Source organism: Cyprinodon tularosa, unplaced genomic scaffold (genome assembly GCF_016077235.1).
Source record: "Cyprinodon tularosa strain WSP-4 unplaced genomic scaffold, ASM1607723v1 ctg219, whole genome shotgun sequence".
NCBI lineage: Eukaryota > Metazoa > Chordata > Actinopteri > Cyprinodontiformes > Cyprinodontidae > Cyprinodon > Cyprinodon tularosa.
In genome coordinates, this window is record NW_024038819.1 from 846,802 (window position 1) to 869,969 (window position 23,168).

At 39.9% G+C, this 23,168-nt stretch overlaps 1 protein-coding gene across 7 annotated transcripts in view; it reads right to left on the reverse strand.

Moving 5' to 3' along the window:
- fat3a (FAT atypical cadherin 3a) overlaps positions 1–23,168 on the reverse strand; it is a 128,229-nt gene that overhangs the window by 94,978 nt on the left and 10,083 nt on the right. For all 7 annotated transcript variants that reach the window (XM_038285988.1, XM_038285992.1, XM_038285990.1 and 4 more), the window contains exons 2-3: positions 2,317–5,631; positions 654–977 (exon numbers count right to left, since the gene is read on the reverse strand). In XM_038285988.1, coding sequence (XP_038141916.1) covers positions 654–977; positions 2,317–5,602 — 3,610 coding nt within the window. In that variant the 5' untranslated portion in view covers positions 5,603–5,631. The remainder of the gene's footprint in view (positions 1–653; positions 978–2,316; positions 5,632–23,168) is intronic.

A 23,168-nucleotide genomic window follows, 5' to 3' on the forward strand; every position in this document is an offset into this window, starting at 1 on the left:
TTTTGGAATAAAAAATTAGATGATTAGGCAGGCCTAATTATTGATTATCACCATAATAAATACAGCAAATAAAGAGCACAGACAAGAATAAATCAGAAAAGTTCTTTAAGCCTTTACCTTGAAATACAATGTTTGCATCAAACCTGAAATACATCGAATTATGAGAAAACTTCTGAAATACTCTTAGCGGTAACTGTTTTTTAAGCTATGCCTACATAAAAATGAAACAATAATAAAATGATCCCTCGTCTAACTCAGTTTTCTATGCAGTTTGTCATGGTGGTGGGGGGGTTGGCTTATCACAGAGCAACAAAGAGACGTGCACAAAAATCAACCAAAATCAGATTCAATGGTAATTTAGGTACCAATTAACATGACATGAATCTTTTTAGAGAACCCACATATGAACTAAGAACGTTTTATCCATGCAGGAAAAAAATACCTCAGGCTGGAGTTGCTGTAAGGCAATGTCTACTACCAACAACCCTACTGTTTATATGTTATGATATACAGTAAGTGAGTTTTCTTTTGCTGCAATGATGATGGCAATTTAATTTGCCAAAGTTTAGAGCTCTATTCAATTCACTGGTCAATATTACAGATAAGGTATTTATGTTTCATGACTGATCAGAAATAGAAAGAAAATGACTCACCCGTGTGAAAGTTGATGGTAAAAAAGTTTTGTGGGTTTCCACTAACAATGCGAAAGCTTAGCTGGTCAGCAGAGGAAGGAGGTGAGACATCAGGATCCTGAGCATGAATCTGAATTACAAAAACATCTCGGGGAGAATTTTCCGGTACTGAGCATCGAAACAATGACTCTGAGGTCAGTGGGGCATTGTCATTAACATCTTCCACCTCAATGAACACCTCAATAGTGCTGAACTGGGGAACAACACCCCGGTCACTGGCATAAACTGTCAGCCAATAAGAGTCCTTAGTCTCCCGATCCAATGTGTCAGTGGTGTAGATCACACCTGAAAGAGAAGAAGACAAAACAATGCGTGCATTTAATTTGTTTATTTATAATATCCCCCTTCTCCCTCAGGGATATTACTAATCAAATCATGTTTATTAACTTAAAAACAAAGGTCACAAAACAAGTGAGCTAATATAATCTTTTCGATAACAAAAAAAGGTTAGTACTAAGTCTCCTACATGAAACACAAAATAATTTTTCTATGCTATTTTCATAGCATTATTTCATTTTGTAACCTAATGCTCTCTCAGACCAAGCAGGAAAATATGTCTTAAAGAGTAAGTAAGCTACACTTTCTGTTATTCTAAATAGCCCCAGAGTTGTTAAGCTGGCAGCAAAAAAGGTTTGCCAATTAAGCATCCATTGCCCACAGGCAGGTCCTAGAAGCTGGAGCAGGCAAAAGGTTTCAGTCAATGCTGACCATTAACCAGTCAGACGACATGGCAGCAGATATGCTTCTCATTGGACAGAAACACTCCAAAGCCGATTAGCCGATCCTTTACCTAAGTAAAACATGGCTCTGCTGGATGGATGGATGGATGGATGGATGGATGGATGGATGGATGGATGGATGGATGGATGGATGGATGGATGGATGGATGGATGGATGGATGGATGAAGGATGAATGGATGGATGGATGGATGGATAAATGATGAATGGATGATGGATGGAGGATGGATGGAGGATGGATGGGTGTGTGGAGGATGGATGTATCGATGGATGGATGGATGGATGAATGTATGGAGGATGGGTGGAGGAATGGATGGATGGATGGATGATGGATAGGTGTATGGTGAATGAATGTATCGATGGATGGATGGATGGAGGATGGATGGATGATGGATGGGTGTATGGTGGATGGATGTATCAATGGATGGATGGATGAATGGAGGATAGATGGCTGTGTGGAGGATAGATGTATGGATGGAGGAATGGATGGATGGATGGATGGATGATGGATGGGTGTATGGTGGATGGATGTATCAATGGATGGATGGATGAATGGATGGAGGATGGATGGAGGATGAATGGGTGTGTGGAGGATGGATGTATGGATGGAGGAATGGATGGATGGATGGATGAATGGATGGATGGATGGATGATGGATGGGTGTATGGTGGATGGGTGTATGGAGGATGGTGTATGGATCGATGGATGAATGGATGGAGGATGGAATCGAGGATGGATGGATGGATGAAGGATGGATGGGTGTATGGATGCAGGAATTGATGGATGGATGAAGGATGAATGGATGGATGCAGGATGGATGGATGTAAGATGGATGGATGGAGGATGTATGGATGGATAAATGTTTCTTTTTTGAAAGAGAACTAACCTGTCTCCTCATCTATGGCAAATCGTCCAAGCCCGCTCCCATCACGAATGGAGTAGTGGATCTCTCCATCTCTACCGGCATCGTCATCTTCAGCACCAACTTGAAGTAGAGTAGTTCCAATAGGAGCATTCTCTTCAACTGTTCCAGTTAAGGCGAAGTGTAAAAAGTATGGAGAATAGAGGTTTTCATTAACATCGATGACTTCCAACTCCACAAAGGTGACAGACAGAAGAGACACAGGTTTTCCTTTGTCTTTGGCTTTTACTGTGAGATTGTAGAACTGCTGAGTTTCATAGTCCAGTTCTTTAGTCAGTCGTATGGCTCCGCTGTTCCGGTCTAACTCAAACCACCCATTGTGGTCGTTAACCAGAGAGTACCGAACTTGTCCCCCCAACCCGAGATCTGGGTCCTGAGTTTCGATCCAGGCCACAACTGTTCCTAAAGGAAGATCCTCCAGCGCCCTGGCTTTAAAAACACCAGGGATAAATAGTGGTGGACAGTCGTTCACATCCTCCAAAATAACTTTCAAAATGGTGACTGAAGACTTGCGTTTTCCTTTTTCTGCACTGTCTCGAGCTTTAATCTTCAAGTCATAGGTAGGAACTAACTCTCTGTCTAGTTGGCCAGTGGTATAAACGATCCCGTTGGTGGAGTTAATGTCAAACTGTGTCGTGCTCGTCAAGAGAGAGTAAACAATCTTCCCGTTGGCTCCAAGGTCTTTGTCAGTGGCCTCAACCTGGATTATTATTGTGCCAATAGCAGTGTTTTCAGGTATGACTATTCTATAACCTTCTTGCAAAAACTGAGGTGCGTTATCATTTGCATCCACTATGTGGACAGTAAGCAAATGCCAAGCCGCTTTCTGTGGGAGGCCGAGGTCATAAATCGTGACGTTGAGGATATAGTGATCTCTCTTTTCTCTGTCCATAGGCAGCAAAACAGTGATCAGACCAGTGTGCAGGTCAATGTTAAAGCAATTATCAATGTTTCTATCTGAAATAGAGTACAGAATCTGACCGTTAAAACCTGTATCACTATCATATGCATTAACCTTAAAAACACTTGAGCCAACCGTTAAGTCCTCCTGGACAGCGATATCTGTGGGGAAAGCTTTATCAAACTGAGGTGTTTGCCGATTGACAGAGAACAGGTCAATAAAGCCTTCCTCAATTTTAGGCTTGGTACTAGCTTTGGACTTTTTAAGTAACTTTTCAGCTAATCTTTGTGCCACATTAGTTTCTTTACATGTAAAATGTTTATAAAGAGATTTTCCGTGTACAAGTGATATATTGACAAACATAGGATCGGAAAAGTTTTCACCATCCGTGGCAGTTATCTTTAAACTTAAAATACTTAAGTTAGGATTTAACGTAGAAGGGGATTTACGCAATGAAAGAACTCCTGAATCAGGGTTGAGGTCAAAAAGCCCCAGCTCATTTCCTGAAATGATCTTATATTTGACTAACTCTAACTCATCTATATCAATGGCAGACATTGTGGTTATCACTTCATCTACTGGGAAGTCCACTGAAATCACCCCCTTGCATGCTACTTTTTCAAACAATGGCTTATTATCATTTACATTTTGTAGGTGGATTGTTACGCTGACTTCACTCTCTCGTCTGTAAGGCGATCCCCAGTCAGAGGCTCTCACAACAAACACAAACACCTCTGGCCAAGCTTCAAAATCTAGATCTGTATTAGTGCTTATAACACCAGAAAATTGGTTAATTTTGAAGGGTAGCTGCTCCACAGAGTGAATGCTGTAGGTGATATATCCATTTTCCCCTTTGTCTTCATCAGCTGCAGAGACTGTTAATATCTTGGTCCCAACTGGTACACTTTCATTTACAGAAACCTCATAAAAAGGCTGGGAAAATTTAGGTGTGTTATCATTGGCATCTTGAGTGGTTATCTGCACTTTAGCTCTGAGATTGCTGTCCACTTCCAATACCTCAAGATTGAAGATATCCTTGGATGCATGAGTCAACCAGCGAGAGGTGGAGATTACACCTGTTAAGGTATTGATTTTAAAAAAGCCTGAGTCTGCAGAAGGTGTTAGGATATACTCTGCATCATCAGGTTCTGGCCGGATCTTAAAAAAACCCACAATCGTGCCAGGTGGGGAAATTTCACTAAGACTAACAACATAGAAGTCTTGCTCAAATTTAACCTCTGTTGTCTGCTGTTTTGGAAACGTTATATGGAGAACCTGTGGAGGGGACAACTGGGGAGGAAACCCCTTATCCTTAGCCTGCAGAGTTAAGTTACAACCATCAGGAAAAGCTTCCCACTTCATTCTCTTGGTAGATTTAATGGCAAATTCCTTTTCCTCCTGCTTTTCTATATAAAACTGTCCTGAAGGGTCCCCATCAATAATGCTGACTGAATCAATTTCCCCATTTAAGCCCTCATCCAGGTCTTCAACTATAGTTATGGCAAACAGACTATTATTGTCCCACCTAGAGGTGCTGTGGGTGACTATAGTCATAACTGGAGCATGCTCATTAATCCGCTCTACATGGACAAAAAGCTTGGCTGTGCTGCTAACCCCATTGTTTCCGTACAACTTCATGCCACGGTCAACTGCCATAATTTCTAAGTCATACCGGTCCTGTTCATCAACATTGAGCTTTCCACTAAGATAAACCACTCCACTGGTTGGGTGTACTGCAAACAAATCCATTTTGTCCTTGAAAAAAAAGTAAAACTCTCCATTGGAGCCGATATCTGCATCTGTGGCAGTAACTTGCGCTATGCTAGTCCTGAGAGGAGTGCTCTCTGCTATGGTCACAGAGTATGTGGTGGGGGAAAACAGGGGGCGGAGATCATTCATATCCAGAACTTGGATACTGACTTTAGTCCAGGTCTCAAGAAGAGCCTCTCCCTTAACATAGGCTTTTACCGTCAATACATAGTTATCTTGAATCTCCCGGTTTAAGACGGCTGCATTGCCCCCTTTGGTCCGTATTCGCAAGAAACAGAAGTCTCCCAGAACGTAATCTTCTGCTTTGAAAAGCCCTTCTTCATCCCCAGAGGTAATTCTGTATCGAATTTCCCAGGACCTTTTGAAAAGATGAATGCCCATTTTAATTTTACTGTTGGCATAGGTGCGTGCTGCTGAGTTTTCATAAACTGTTGCATGATAGACAGAATGGGGGAAGCTGAAGTTGATTGCATCCTGAGGAGTTTCATGGGTATGGCTGGCTGTTGGCTTGAATATCAATAATAGGAGCTGCAGACTCAGGCTGAGGAGAGGAACTTGCATGCCTGCCCATTGACCCATATTCAAATCTATCCCATCATACTGCCATCCTGAAACAGAAAAAAAGAGAAAAATGGATTAAGAAGAGATAGACACAGAGGAACTTCCAACATCATGGACAGACAACTGTTAACATCATAATCATTGTTATTCTTGCTGGAGTCACATAGATTCAATTAGATTAAATTCAGTTTATTTCTATAGCGCCGGTTTACAACACACGTCATCTCAAGGCACCTTACAGTTCACCAGATCATACAGTCAAATTGATTTAAAGTTTTCTAAGGAAAACCAGTTGATTGCATCGACTAACTGAATCGAAGGCAACCCCTCACACTAAGCATGCTTGTAGCGACAGTGGAGAGGAAAAACTCCTTTTTACCAGGAAGAAACCTCCAGCCGAACCAGGCTCAGTGTGAGCGGCCATTTGCTGAGGCCGACTGGGGTTCAAGGAGACAGAAGCAGAGATACAAAAAGGGCGGCCCTGTTCAGGAAACACAGTCAGGCAGGCAAGCTCTGAGCTAACTCCCAAGTCAGAGGATGAAGAGAGCACATTTAGCCAATCACAGTCAGAGAAACAGGACTACACTGAAGAAACAGGTCGATCTCGAACATCTATAAACAAAGGTGTTGATGGCAGCAGCACAGCTGATATTTCTCTCCAGGATGGAGTCAGAGCCAAACAGGATCCAACGAAGCGCAGCTACTATGATAGATTTATTCAGATTTACACATAGCCATATGACAGAGTGGGCTGTGAGCTAATCCTAATCAAATTAAGCTATGAAGGTCACAGACAAATTAATTCAATAAGCTTTCATTTTGAGGAAAAGCAGTTTTACAGATTGGCCTTGTGGGACACAGTGTGTAAAAAGAGCTAAATTATTCAGTTTACTATTGTACCTCAATTTTTATAAACAGATCAAATACAACAACACATAGTTTAGTGGCAACAGGTGTGTCAGTACTGTTTCTGTATTTCATTTGACATTTTGTTGCCTGTTTAAACAACTCGACTCGGATGCATGTTAAGAGGGTGGTGCCTGGGCGTGGTCTTAGACCTTGCCATGGTCTAAGACCACGGCAAGGTCTAAGACCATGCCCAGGTCTAAGACCATGCCAAGGTCTAAGACCATGGCAAGGTCTAAGACCATGGCCAGGTCTAAGACCACGGCAAGGTCTAAGACCATGCCAAGGTCTAAGACCACGCCCAGGTTTAGGACCACGGCAAGGTCTAAGACCATGCCAAGGTCTAAGACCACGCCCAGGTTTAGGACCACGGCAAGGTCTAAGACCATGCCCAGGTCTAAGACCATGCCAAGGTCTAAGACCATGGCCAGGTCTTAGACCTGGCCATGGTCTTAGACCTTGCCATGGTCTTAGACCTTGCCATGGTCTTAGACCTTGGCATGGTCTTAGACCTGGGCGTGGTCTTAGACCTTGCCGTGGTCCTAAACCTGGGCGTGGTCTTAGACCTTGGCATGGTCTTAGACCTTGCCGTGGTCTTAGACCTGGCCATGGTCTTAGACCTTGCCATGGTCTTAGACCTTGGCATGGTCTTAGACCTGGGCATGGTCTTAGACCTTGCCGTGGTCTTAGACCATGGCGTGGTCTTAGACCTTGGCGTGGTCTTAGAACTGGGCATGGTCTTAGACCTGGGCGTGGTCTTAGACCTGGGTGAGGTCTTAGACCTTGCCATGGTCTTAGACCTTGCCGTGGTCTTAGACCTTGCCATGGTCTTAGACCTGGGCATGGTCTTAGACCTTGCCGTGGTCTTAGACCTTGCCGTGGTCCTACACCTGGGCGTGGTCTTAGAACTGGGCATGGTCTTAGACCTGGGCGTGGTCTTAGACCTTGCCGTGGTCTTAGCTAAGACTGACAGATAGACTGACAGCAACTATTACACTGGCAGTGACTGCGTCACAAACATTTAGACTACGGAAGCATGTAGAGGTGGAGCCGCTTTCTTCTCTTTTTTTTTTTTTTTAATGTAGACACTCTTTATACACTATGATAAGAGCTGCTGACAGTTCCTTTTGGTCACAATAACAGGCAAGCCAACACTACAAAATCAGATGCAGTAACATGTTGTAACCTGATGAGGGCACCCAACAGAAATTTTTACATGTAGACACAAAAACATGACTGCAATAATTGCAAAATAAATTATCAAAAATATATTTGCTAAATGTAGACAGCATTATAAGACAGCCGTATAGATTATTGGCAGAAAAGAAAAGTTTTATTTTAAAGCAAATACTTTGTACAGCTGAAGTGACCATAGTGAATTTGGTACAAAATGTTGCCACATCGTATAGTAGCTACAAACACATCATGTTACAGATTCAGCGGTCAACGGGTTTAGTGTGGCATTATCCTACTGAGACAAAACGAAGACAGTGATGCCAGAGGAAGTGGACTGTTTACTTGATTTGTAAACTATGCTGAACAATTTTTTTGTAAATGAAGCATTGGATTTTAACCGGAATAGCCCTCCATTAGGCAAAATTAAAAAAAAACACTAAAATGTAGCAGTACACTGTGTAACAATACGTCTTTAGCTGACAGAAGTAGACTAGGATAATGTGACAGAAACCCTGTTCCAAGGAGTTGCCTCATCCCTCAAGTGAGACTACTGATCTAATGTCGAGAAAAATCTAAAACACCAAAAAGACCTAAAGCCTGACATATACTCTATGATTTTTTTGTCCCTTTCAGGCCGATTCTCCAGTCGTGCGAGAATTTTTCGAACGGGCAGTGTACACGTGGTAACCAGGGGCGATCAGCCTCTCAAGACCACCTCCTGATCTGGAATCATAAGGTTGTTAGAAAATCAAACATGTTTGAAATTTAGTCGGCTGTCGTAAGGTGGTCGTGGGCAAATCGCTCAGTGTGCAAACACGGATTCTTCTTCTTCCTCTCATATGAAAACACAGAAGCATGGTGGGGGTGTTATGAGTGAAATGGAGTTCTTTCTGTAAAATTGACAGACCGTAGTAGCCACGTTTGCTCAGCCATCTTTGTCCAAATACTTTTTAGGGCTTTCAGCACAAAATTGCAAAAATTGCCAAGGCAGCGTGTTTCACTCTAGTGAGCTTCATATTCCTCTTCTACTGGTTTGGCTTCCGGATAGACGAGTCCGATTAGCGTCATCTCACTGCAGAGCTGAGTCTGACATTGTATTTAGAAGCACAGCGTGAGCAGGTAAGAAAAGCAAGAAAAGTGAAATGGCGTGCTTAAAGATGACCCTGCACATTTAGAGGATGTTTGGCTCAACCTGCTGCTGTGAAGCAGGATTCTCCACCATGAACAGAATCAAAAATAAATATTGATCCAGGCTCAAAATGAGCACCTTGATATGTGCTTGAAAATGGCTTAGTCTCCATTCAAACCCAGGTTTAAAGCCTTGCAGGGCAGCCTAAAGCCCACTGCCAACATTAAGACAGAAAAAAAAATAAAAGGTCAGTCAGGTGTTTTATTAAAAGAAAATTGTCTATATACAAAATTGAACAATTGTTATTCTCTACTTAAAAAAAAAATACATAGTTTTTTTTTTAAGTCAATGTATAACATAGATGCATATACACCTCATTTTATTTCAGTGTTAAATTATGTTTAAAGTAACAGATAAAAAAAAAAAAGTCTCCGGACCTTTACTGGTTGCTGATTTTCTTTATTTGGACCCTGCTGATTTCTAAGTTACAAGTTTATAAGTTATGATTTTTAATGGTCTATAGTATAAAAAAATCTTTATCTGTATAATGGGTCTGTTTTATGTGTTGTCTTCTCAATTAAGATGGCCCAAACCTGTCTTTGCCTAGGGCTCCAAGTTCCCTAAATCCACCCCTGAATGTTACACAAGTCTTAATAATAAAAAAAATATATATTTCTTAAAACACCAAACAAAAACATTAGCAAAGCTTTTGCTTCAACTGATCTCAAGTAGAAGTTGCTAAATGTATCTATCGCACAAGAAAAAACTAAAATCTGCCAAAATATTGACAGGCTGTCTGTCTACCTCAAGTTTGCCTCAAGGCTGTGTTCGTTCCCCTCTGCACTTCTCCCCGCACAACTCTTTTAAAACAGTGGAGATGGTTATGGGCTTTAGAAAGAAATCAGCCCTGCCCTCCCTTATCTGCCTGTGCCAAAGAGGCACAGCAAAGGATGTACTTCCATGGTAGCTGAAGAAGTTCAGCCTTCCAAAGGCAATAATGAAAGAGACAAAAACGTAGTAAAAAGGAGGAGAATTTGGATGCCGTTGTGGCAGAGCAGATTGAGAGTCGAAGGTGTTGGCAGTGTTACAAATACGCCAGCCTGCTGGATTACACTTGTAAGCCTGTTGGATCTATTAATAAAAACACAATCAGCTGATCATCAACAGGATCTATTCTATAGCCATAATTCCAACCAAAGCAAAATCCCTTCCAAATTAGTTAAATAGTGATCAGTAAATGTACGAGCTGTGATTGGATATCAAACGGCAATGTCCTGTCAAAAAAAAAAAAAAAAGGTTAAGTAAAATTCCCTTACAATTCATTAGTCTACTTTAGGAGCCTAAACTATACTCCAACAGAAAGAGTAATACATTGCAGCCCAAATTATCTATCCATCTCGGTAGTATTGACAGTAGAACAATGACAGAGGCACTGGTTTCTCAATGGCGTACCATCTGACATGCACACCTGTCTACAGCAGGCTTGATGATCATTTGTTTGCACTGATCAGGCAGGACAAGTTGTCCTTCTATTCAGAAACCAAAACTGTTTGGTTTTGGTTAAAAATAATCTGTCTGGGTTATTATTGAATGACCATAGTTTAAGGGGAGCGTTATCTACACACTTTAGTCAACAAGCACTTTCAAGGTTGAGGAAACATCTTAGCAGTCAGACTTTTCTAAACTGTATCATGATTTCAGTAATTTCCATTAAAATCTTCTCTCTTTTTCTTTTTCTTGCTGCCTTTTTTGTTACGGACTGCTTTAAAAAAATAAATTCAAAATCCCTTTAATTTAATTATTAATCATATTCCTTGGAAAGAGGTGACCTGAGAGAGAAATTGACAACTGCTGCCCGTCGCGTCCCTCTGTCGGATTGTTGCCCCCATCTGTGTCCAGCCTGTATAAAGTACCACATAGTCCAAAATGTTTGTAAAGAAAAAATATTTCATACAGTTATCTTTTTTTTTTATCAAAATGAAACCATTCCTTATATTTCCATGTTATTTCATAAAAAAAATGTTTCTCATTTCTATAATTTTTTTGTTTTATACTCAAATACGTATGAACATATGATACACATATTCATATAAATACTTTTTACTTTAACTTTATATTTTTGCTATATTTTAATGTCTACAACCTTCCACTTACATTACAAAAAGTTTGACTATTATTCCTATACAATTTACTTTTGTTTTCATGTTATATTTTTCCCCATTTATTTATGTAAGCTGAATGTTATTCAATGCGCAGCCCCATATCACCAAGTTAACTCCTTGAACATGTGAAACACTATTTGGTTTATAAAGGAAATGTTTTCTTTCAGATTTTTTATTGCCCTCCATACAGTTAATTATGATTTTGATATAACAACAGTGTACGATCCATTTGTTGTATAACTTGCAGCCATAAACAGGTAGGAGCCACAGGTTTTTGTTAGAGAAACCTTTACAGATAGTCATTCTAAAAAACAAACTGGACTTCTTTTTCCAAATTTGAAGATGTTTCGCTTCCCATCCAGGAAGCTTTCTCAATTCTTTACAGATAGAAACGTCAGTTAGGGTGCTTCCAGATGCCGATCTGATCTTAACCAAACAGGAATGTTCCACAAAACATCAAAAGTGACTTTACACAGTTGTAAGTCTCTGGAAATATCTGAACCTATTTGAAATAAGACTCCAGCATCAAGGCAATGCTATGCTGATGAGGCTAATCCAACCCATATCTTAATTGAGGTCAGCAGAATGGCACTTTCAAAACAACTTTAAATGTCGGCTCAAATGGTCTTGAACCCTTTAGTTAAATGTTTGAAACACAAGGCATTAGTAAAATCTGATGCCTGACTAGAAACTACTCTGGCTTTAATAAACCCTGCAGGTGGATTTAGCACAGGAAAACCTACTGGAAAGCTTGGCACACTAATCTCAGTTTATCTGTAGTGTGACTCTGCCATCTGCAGGTCGGTTTAAAGCTGATCATAATCTGTTTGCTTGTATACAAGCAATGTCAGGTTGTTTAGATATCAAAACAAAAAAAAACACATCATAAAGAATCATTTACAATGATCATCAGCTTTTCTGATGAAGTTTGAATAGTACACCATTGCAGCAGAAATATATTTATGCTAAAAGCAAACACTTTCATCCAAAAAAATGATCAAATGGTAAAAGTTATGTAAATGCAACAAATCAAAACAGCTTGGTGATGCATGAAAGGTTGTTTCACATTTCTTTTTCAATTAATCCTCCTACGCTTGATTGTCTCATCCTGTATTATAATTTGTCCACAGTTTAAGTGTTTGACTCTCTGTTTCCCAGTCACAGAGAGCCATAAAGTATTGAGAATAAAAAAAAGGATGAATTTTGAAATGTCTCACCTCTTCACCTTGCCACTCTTTGGCCACGAAAAGCCATCCATCCCCTATCTTCCACCTTTATGTCAGGCCTTTTATTGCCTATAATGCTGTAGGTTTTATGTGATGTATGACCGCAGCACAGACCCCTTCACACACTTTTCCTGTTCTCCCATCTTGTGTTTAGCTTTAATGCCAGAAGATAATGTGCTGAGCATAATGTTTTTTACATTACCTTATTTAGGTGAACACAAATGAACTTCTTCTTCTTTGTCCTGTATATAAATGTACACTATATTGCCAAAAGTATTTGCTCACCCATCCAAATTATTGGAATCAGGTGTTCCAATCACTTCCATGGCCACAGGTGTATAAATTCAAGCACCTAGGCATGCAGACTGTTTTTACAAACATTTGTGAAAGAATGGGTCGCTCTCAGGAGCTCAGTGAATTCCAGCGTGGAACTGTGATAGGATGCCACCTGTGCAACAAATCCAGTCGTGAAATTTCCTCGCTCCTAAATATTCCACGGTCAACTGTCAGCTGTATTATAAGAAAATGGAAGTGTTTGGGAACGACAGCAACTCAGCCACGAAGTGGTAGGCCACGTAAACTGACGGAGCGGGGTCAGCGGATGCTGACGCGCATAGTGCGAAGAGGTCGCCAACTTTCTGCAGAGTCAATCACTACAGACCTCCAAACTTCATGTGGCCTTCAGATTAGCTCAAGAACAGTGCGCAGAGAGCTTCATGGAATGGGTTTCCATGGTCGAGCAGCTGCATCCAAGCCATACATCACCAAGTGCAATGCAAAGCGTCGGATGCGGTGGTGTAAAGCACGCCGCCACTGGACTCTAGAGCAGTGGAGACGCGTTCTCTGGAGTGACGAATCGCGCTTCTCCATCTGGCAATCTGATGGACGGGTCTGGGTTTGGCGGTTGCCAGGAGAACGGTACTTGTCTGACTGCATTGTGCCAAGTGTAAAGTTTGGTGGAGGGGGGATTATGGTGTGGGGTTGTTTTTCAGGAGCTGGGCTTGGCCCCTTAGTTCCAGTGAAAGGAACTCTGAATGCTTCAGCATACCAAGACATTTTGGACAATTCCATGCTCCCAACTTTGTGGGAACAGTTTGGAGCTGGCCCCTTCCTCTTCCAACATGACTGTGCACCAGTGCACAAAGCAAGGTCCATAAAGACATGGATGACAGAGTGTGGTGTGGATGAACTTGACTGGCCTGCACAGAGTCCTGACCTCAACCCGATAGAACACCTTTGGGATGAATTAGAGCGGAGACTGAGAGCCAGGCCTTCTCGTCCAACATCAGTGTGCGACCTCACAAATGCGCTTCTGGAAGAATGGTCAAAAATTCCCATAAACACACTCCTAAACCTTGTGGACAGCCTTCCCAGAAGAGTTGAAGCTGTTCTAGCTGCAAAGGGTGGACCGACGTCATATTGAACCCTATGGATTAGGAACGGGATGTCACTTAAGCTCATATGTGAGTCAAGGCAGGTGAGCAAATACTTTTGGCAATATAGTGTATTTGCATATCCAATTAAAGGTGTGAGATATTCCCTGATGCAGAGTCTTGCGCCCACAGTTAGCGATGTACAAAGGAAATGTGTGAGCTCTCGAGTCACAGTTTCCTACTCCTGGATAGGGTTGGGCAATTAATTGCAACCGCAATATATTCGCAATTTAACAAAATGTAATTTTCAAATCAGAGTGGCACTAAATCTTTCTCACATTAAATTTAACAAGAGACATAAAGTAAATTTGTCACTGCAGCTCTTTAGGTGGCAGTTATACACTTAAAATGGGTTTGCAGAAACACAGAAAGGTGGAGAGTGGCAGCTAGTGGCACTTATCCATGCATATGAGTAAAAGTCTTTCAACAATGGACTCTGGACAAGCAAGCTCTCAAGTTTGCAAAACAAATGAATAGTTTTAATAAAATATCTACAAGCTTGTCGTCACTACAAAGCAAATTCGAGATAAAATCGCAATCACAGTATTGCTTAAAAATAGTCCGAACTTAACCAGGGCCAAATTGTTCAGCCCTGGATAAGTTTATCCATTTAAGATCATCTCCTTATCAGTTTGTAAATCTGTACTGCTGAATATATCAGTGAATCGATTTTTATTTTTGGCATGCACATTACCTGTGACATGACAATAAACCCTTAATGATAAAACAACAGAACCTGGCTTAAAGAAGTCAGGATTTAGCATTTAGTTTGATAAATTTAAATTACCATTAAAGTGAAGCTGAGTATACAGAGATGCAGACTGCAAAGTCGTCCGTGAACTGGAAAATCCATTAGCAGTTTCTTTAATTCTCTATTTCCTTAAGTTTATTCAACATTTTCTCTTTTAGAGAATATACAGATGAGAGAAAGTTTTTTTTGCCAATTGTATCAAATGCTATTTAATCAGTGTAAAAATATGCTTATTTGCAAAATAAAAACATTATTGAAATTAAATGTATTGATATCTTTATCAAATACTCATTATTTCCCTTTAAAGGAAAAGTCAGGTCAGCAAGGAATAACCGATGTATCATTATCTATACCTAAAACGAATACATTTGTGGTGATTTAATGAATTTAGCGTTAATACGAAAAAAAATAAAAACAATAATTTTCATTGCAATCACTGAGTCTGGGAGCGGCCATTTTTGCCCAAATATAGTAACCCCTCCCTCCTGCCATCTTCCGGCAGTGACGTCAAGGTGCGGTAAGTCTAGCGCCATTCTCTCTGCTTTACAAGCAAAATCAATGGGAACTACTAGACACATCTGCAATCAACAACAATTATTGAAGATTTCCAGAGGACTTCACCATTGAAATTCACCAGAGCTATAGTGAAACTGATAAAGCCCACATGCATGGCAGTTCGATGCTGGAATACATGCGCTAAAAGTCACACAAAAAAAGTTATTTCACCTTTCTGATTCCTGATCCTCCACGGACGGGTTGGTCGTTGGATCATTGGACATTTCGAGGAAAAATGCTTAATAGATGACTTGGATAAAAGCGCGTTGTGACAAACACCAGATACAGCACTGGGACTTGATCAACAGCCGATACCGCACCGTGACGTCACAAACCAGTAGGTGGCAGTAGTGTTCTTTGACAAACATGGATGCGTCCAGTAAAGCACATCTAAATGAAAAATACTTTTAATCAAAATCACTGATCATTTATTAAGAAGTATGTAATAATTTCATCCTTAAAGTACTGTCAGAAGTTTGTATTCTAATGAGACCAGACTTTTCCTTTAAAGTGTAGTGAAGCTTCATGACGACTGGCAAACCACACAGCAGAACATAGCAGATAAATGCAGATAAACGGCTTCAGCTTAATTGTTGTTCTTAACGGACAACTAGATTAAAAATTCAGTTGAGTTATTGAGGGGCATTTACTGTGTGTTCATGATCAAAATGGATGAGCTCATGTTGACGGTTCACAGGATCAGCGGGCAGTTGAAAGGGGGAGGAGTTTAACTGTGTGGCTGTGGAACTGCAACTGACAAACTCTATTCATGTTCACCCCAGCAGCCAAATTCCTCCACACAGCAACCTTACACCACAGAGTTCCCAGTAGACCAAAAAGACAGCGAGAAGCTGGTTTCATCCACTGATGCAGACAAGTCCATATCATATTACGGATGGAGCTAATATTCAGTACAAAAACTCAAATCTCTCACACTGTTACACTGCATTTCATCCATGAAAAACAAATATTAAAACATTCGGTATTGTCTAGATTCAGAGCATGTACTTGTGTAATTGAAAAGCGGTTAATCTAATAAGATTGTGATGAAGAAATGAACAAGTACAACAGCAGAATGAAGAAAAGGTTTCCTGAACCTTCTTCTCTCTGATTCATGTGCCGTGGAACATGAGAACTCCCCAGCTAACCCAGTAAAGACTTGAGAAAGATGATGGGTGCTCCACAAGTAGACAATAAACACTCTGGGAAAGACGGAAAGTGCAGGCCTGCTAAATCACTTACTTGCCCTGCAACTAAATGAGACAGAAGAGGAAGGGGAGGGGACTGACCGTTGGGCTTTTCTCTGGTTACCTAGAACTATTGAGAGAATTAGGAAACGGCTTGAACACCAACATCACAGCTCCTAACTGTCTGAAGCCTTTCTGTACCAAAGGGCCTCGCCTACCAAACTCATTGTTAACAGCAGCTATAATCCAGAATCATAATATTAATCTAGCAGTTATAAAAATAGTTATCTTTTCAACTCTCTAATTCTTGTACATCTTTGACCTTTATTAAGTCTAACTAACCTTAACTGGAACTGCTGTGAAAACTGCTGAAGTAAAAGAGAGCATGGAAAGTTGATACTTAGCATGATTAATTTTTTTTCCTAAAGCTATCGTTGTGATGCAAATGTAAGGAGATACTCTCTTTCTCTCTCACACCCGCAGTAAAATAAAAATACCTTTAGCACAAATGAGGCAAACATTTGCCTTACACAAAACAATCAATCAAATATCTAGATCTTTCAACCAGCATATAATCAAAAACATAATTATGCTGGCCTTACTTATGACATTTGTGACAGTACCAGCTCTGCACAGAACATCCAATGGTATCCACTCTGGTCTCTAATGGATACATTTGTTCTTTTCTGACACTATAATATGTGTCTCTTTGCAGTTTGAACTTAATTTGTAACACTATCCTTCAGCTTTGAGTCCATCTGACAGAGTCTCAGGCTTGTTTCTTGTGGAGGTAAAACCACAGAAAGAACTCAAGGAATAGAAACTGAGTGAAATAATGGAAATTATTCACATTCTTTAAGAAAGAATTGAAGATGGTTCAATCTTCTAACATTACTGGCACAATATAATTTACACATCCAGGAAATCTACCAAAACTAGAGATAATAGGAAGAAACTAATTATGGTGCAACAGATTTTACTGAGTAGCTTTTATAGATTTTGGCTTTGGCTAGTTGTTATGATTAAAATGTTGTGTTTGAATAATCACTGACAAATCCACTCATTAATCCGACGTTAATGACTGGATTCCTTTTTCAGAAAGTATCTTAAAATTTGCAGTTAAAATCAAATTTGTTGGCCAGGTTTGCATGCACAAACAAGAATTTCCCCCTCTATCCTCCTTATCATAATCAACAGTACAAACAACCACAGTATGTAAATAGAACACTCAGTATGTAGAGGAATACAATAAAACATGTAAGTAGAACAGGAGTACGTACAAGTGTGCATGTGCAGCAGCCCATGATTTATTTAGAAATGAAAAAAGGTTTAGGCAGCTTGTGATAGAGCAAAAGCCTTTACTTCTTCAAAAAGACTGTCTAAATGTGAGGTGTTCATTGTTTGGAACAGAAAAACTATTTTCCAAGGGCTATAATAAAGTTGATTGAATATCAATGTAGAATGCTGCACTAAGGTCCATTATAAATCAGCACTGTGTCTTTTCACAGTCTGCTTTTATAAGGTTGTTATGAACAAACTTGACACCTTGAAAAGGGTGTCTGTACCATAGAGAGCAAGGAAGTCTGACTAGAACATATTTTTTAGGAAAGGGATTAACAGCTGAAGCAAATCTTTGTGAAAAATTTTACTAATGAGGGAGGTTTGAGATGGGCCTGTAGTTCTTCAAGCAGCTTGTTCAACTAATTATTTTTCAACATTAGTTTAATTGAGTCAAATCAGACATTATGGCCAGCAAACTGGGTAAAACACAGAGACAGGAGGGAGAAGAGTTGGTGTATGATTTCTTACATTTTTACATTTTTTTTTTAAATATTTCTTTTGGCAGAAGGTGGATTTTTTTGTCAGATTTAATTAACATTGAACAAAATTTTGACGTTGGACTTGATATGAATATACATACTGTCCCTTGAATCTTTTGACATTTTTTCTGTAAATAAAATTTATAAATTTGTTGCAAGCCTTGGTAGGGTGGAGTTCAGATTTCATAGTTACAGAAGAGTTTGTTAACCTCTCCAAAGTGACAAATAAGACACTATTAATGTTTATGGTGAGGAAGTCAAAGAGGAAAGCCTTGATGATCTTCTCTACAGACCTAGTTGTTGTTTCAGTTTGGATTTGTCCTGTTTTCTAGATGAACCAAACCATATAGAGCTAGCTGTGCACACTGCTGACAAAATAACAGCTGCAAAAGGACCAGCATCTCAAGGGGAAAGTTGCATTACCTGAGTTGCCGTAGGAATTAAAACCTCTGCAGGACCTTCTTCCATTTCTCTTCCAGAGAACCGTTCCATGTTGAGTATCAATTTTCTCTCAGTTAATTTTTAATATTTCACCTTTGTAATCTTAGGGTGGTTTTACACATAGACTAGTTCTATTTTCTGCAGAGTTTATGTGTAAACCCTGGTGCAGACTGTTGGGATTATCTTATTGATGATGTGTGAGGCTGTTAAATCTAATAATACCTGCCTGTTGCCTGTCAGAACTAATGTTTTCCCAAGTAGTTTATCTAATTGGGACAGTTCCTCTGTCGGGATAAAAAGTCATCTTCATGATGCATGTGACAGAGATTTGGGAATGGAATGAGAGCTGCATCCTTGACCTAAGAACATAGAGTAATATTTTGATAAGGTTGGAGCCATGGATGTCTCCTTATTTACAAACGTTTATGTCGTAATGATGTGATGATGTGGCATACTGAAGTCATATAAAATGTGTCTTTAACTGAGATTGGACGCCACTTCACGAGAGGTGAGGTTGCTAAATTCTGCCTTCTGTAACCCTAAACAACTTCTCTGATCTGAGTATGATTACAATTTCTGTCTAAATCTGTTACCATATCTCATGATTATTTAATACATATACATTATGAAGTTTTATTTACAGAGTTTGTCCTGAGTGAGCTCTTCTCAGGAAAAGAACTGGAGAGAGAAAGCTTCAAGGTATAAACACAGAGCTTTCCATAACATGACTAAACACTTCTGGCTAACATGTGGTCGGCTGGCAGTCTTTGGCAGCTTTAAGCTCTCAGTCAATCAGTAGGAGCTAGATGAAAAAACCTGAAACAAGAAATGAACTGACTGAGGCGCTGAGCTGATGGATGCTCACTGCCATCAGCCACCACCAAGCAAGGTGGCAGAAGCTTAAAAGTTGAAAACCAATTACTGGACCATCTACAGCCAAAAAGGTCAAAGGGCTTTGACAAGAAAAAACTGAAGTTTGGCCAAATATACGTCATTTATGGGAACCGATTGGTGAGCAATGTGAAGGAGAAACTTCACTTTTCCACTGTGTTTACTGGATTCCACGATGGTTGATGGTTACTGTTTTAAAGACTTCAAGCATCTTTTATAAATTCATCCCACTAGATGTGAGATTTTTTTACTAATAATGTACAGACAATGATAATCTGAAAGTAGCACCATTGTCTCCTGCATAACAGGCTAAACAGCCTTCGTGCCAACTTCCTGCTCAGCTCTTGATCTTTTCTCATCGTTTAAATATTGTGTTTTACAGTGTATGTGTAATATCAAAAGGAAAGATGGATGGATTGATAGATGGAGAAATGGAAGGACAGACAGATTGATGGGCAGATGGATAAATAGTTTAAAAGGTAAATGGTCTGTACTTATATAGTCCTTTTTTAAAGGTACCAAAGAAATTTACACTACATTCAGTCATTCACACAACCATGCGCACTCATGCAACGATGGTGGTCAGCTACATTGCAACCACAGCTGCCCTGGGGCTCGCTGACAGAAGTGAGGCTGCGTACAGGCCCCACCAGGCCCTTTGACTACCATCAGTAGGCCAAAGTGTAATATTAAAAGTAGTTTACATTTAGAAAACAAACCTGAATTACCCGTGCTAACCTGTGGCCAGAGGAAAAAAACATTACTTCTACTATCAAAATTATCCTTTGAAAAATAACAACATAAGGACATAGTTACTCTTAAATATAGTCCAGTAAAGCAATTTTTTCACATTAAAACACTAAAATTGTATGTTTCATTTGGTAAAATAGTATTTAACCTGCCTTTTTCAACCACCTCCTATTTGCGCCTTTTGTTTAGGCAAGAGAAACAGAGTTCCAAATAAGGACCTGTCACTATTTATCGTGGCAGGAGGCAGGAGATGCACTGAATCAGGCCAAGGAGGAACATCACATGCAGCTTCTTCTAAGTCAGCCACAAGAGGAAAGGGAGCAGGAAGCTTCCTTGCAAAGTGATGAGAGGGTGAGAATGCTGTGTTTAATCAAGCATTCCTTGGAGTGCTACAAGAGCTTGTAAGCGGCATTGGTCATACACTGCAAAAACAATCTACAAATAAGTTAAAAATGTCTTAAATTAAGTGTATTTACACTTAATTGAGCAGGTAAATAAGATGATTTGCCAATGGAATAAGTGTTTTCACGCTTAAAATAAGATAATTGTATAATATGCACTTGAAATAAGACAATGCAATTGTTATTTGTTATTTTAAATGTAAATTATCTCGTTCAACTGACAAAGCGTCTCACTTACCTCCTCAATTCAAGAAAATGCACTTAATTTAAGAAAAAATTGCTTATTTAGATTTCAATTTTTTGCAGTGTCGATAAGTGTGCATGAGTTCCACCTCCTAACTCTTTTCTATATAAAGGACATAAAAATGTATACACAAAGTTATCTGCTCTCTGTTATAGGAGAGCATGTACTATTTGCTTCTTGTACCCAATTTGTACTCTGCTACTGTCAGCAAGAAAACATGTTTTATTCAAATGTTGTCATTATGATTCAGCATGCCAGAAGCCTTTTTTAGAGCACCTTTGCTTGACTGAATTTCTGGTTGAACTTATGTATTTCTGACGTCAGCTGAACCTTGTCATGGAATGGTTAAGAGAGCCAGTCTGCTATGGGATGAGCAGAATCAGTGAGATAGTATCCAGTATTCACAGCTGGGAATAGGTTTACCCTGCTGGCTAGCTATTATGATGTTCAATTAAAAAATATTTTATCAATCCCAAAGGGTAATTAAACATGTCTTAATTTCTGTCGATAGGACAGGATTTTATTATCAATATGGAGAAAATAAAAGAATTCAATTCAATTCAGTTTATTTATATAGCGCCAATTCACAACACAAGTCATCTCAAGGCATTTTACAGTTCACCAGATCATCCAGTCGGATTGATTCAAAGTTTTCTATCTAAGGAAAATCAGCTGATTGCATCGACTCACACACTTGCTTCTACACTAAGCATGCATGTAGCGACAGTGGAGAGGAAAAACTCCCTTTTAACAGGAAGAAACCTCCAGCAGAACCAGGCTCAGTGTGAGCGGCCGTCTGCTGAGGCCGACTGGGGTTCAAGGAGACAGAAGCAGAGACACAAAAAGCAACTGTCCAGGAAACACACAGCCAGGCGCACTAGGTCCGAACCAGTCAGAGGATGAACACAGTAAGAGAAACAGGACTACACTGAGAAACAGGCCGATCTCGAACATCTACAACAAAAGTGTTGATGGCAGCAGCACAGCTGATATTTCTCTCCAGGATGGTGATACAGCCAAACAGGAACAAAAACATGAGGGTGTGTACATTTGAATGTGTTACACACAGCAGACATGAAGTTTTGAGTTTTGGTTTATTTCTATGAGGTGGTTTTACCTATATGTCACATAAAGGCTTGTCGGAATACTTATAGCTCCTAAGTGCCAGATAGAAATGCTGTGAGTTCCCTATTGTAAAGGACCTATCATCGGAAGCATATGGGCTCCTTTTCCTACTTCCTTTCTTACGTCCAGAACAATTTAGACAGCAGATTTACCATTGCTTGCCATGTCTTCTTTTGATGTTTTGTGACATATAAAAATAACCAAATGTTACTTTTTAGACTCTTTGACCAATTTAATGTAACAACAAGGGGAGTGGTGGCCTAGTGGTTAGGGCAAGGAGCTAGGAATCCTGAGGCTCTGGGTTTGAGCACCACTGCCATTCTGGGTCTCTGAGCAAAACCCTTAACCCCACAATGCTCCCCGGGTGCTCCACGATGGCAGCCCACTACTCCTTAAGGGAATGGGTTAAATTTCAAGGTAAATTTCTCCAATGTCAGATCAATATAGTTCAGTTATTAATAATAAATGTTTTATTAACCCCAACCAAACTGACATGGTAAGCAGTTGGGATAAGTACCATGTAAAACGGACCTGAACCAAGCCAAGTCAAGCGTGGCATGCAGGAAACTGACCCTTTGAACTGCTTGTCACCAGTAAATAGACAGTGGCCCAGTTTAACCTCATACTGTTCACTCTGTGTGTCTTGTTTGTACCTATTTAGGACAGTTTTTAGTAAATTTTATAACCTTCTGAAGAACAATAGGCCTTGGGAGACTGGTCCTAATATGGTGGACCCCCAATTTTAATGTGATGGAGTCAGTTTAAAGGTAAAGTGTGAATTAACTTTTGGTTAAGGTTAGGGTTTGGAATATACTAGTAATGGTTAGGGTACATGTCAGGGTTAGGCATAAATGCAATACAATGAAAGTCCAGTTTACATGTAAGTCCATGTAAAGCCTTGTAAGGGGGGTATAAGCATTCCAAAAAGAGCGGGAATAAATGTAGTTGGGGGTGGGTTAAATGGAGTGGCAAAGTTAAATGTTAATGAGGGCAGTGAAATGTGAACAAGCTTCCAGTCTGATGCATTCATTCAGTCTGTATCAGAGTTTAACTGCTGAGAGTTCGGGGTCAAACACTCAGATTTCAATAACAATACAAGATGATGAGACAGTGGCTTAAACCACTGGTGTAGGAGGCGACTGTCTGTTTGCCTTTGCCACCAGCTATAATATAAAGGTGGTGGAAATACACAGTTGCTGGTATCCTTGCACTATGCATCTATTCTATTATTAAAATGTTCTTTAGAAAGCATACCGAAACAGACAATGGCTACAGGAGAGCTGCAGCTTTACTACCATAAAACACCAAATCTACTTCCTTTTTATCTATTGGACATGTAAAATAGGAAATGGGTACTCGCTACCATTGGTTCATTTAAAAATAAGAA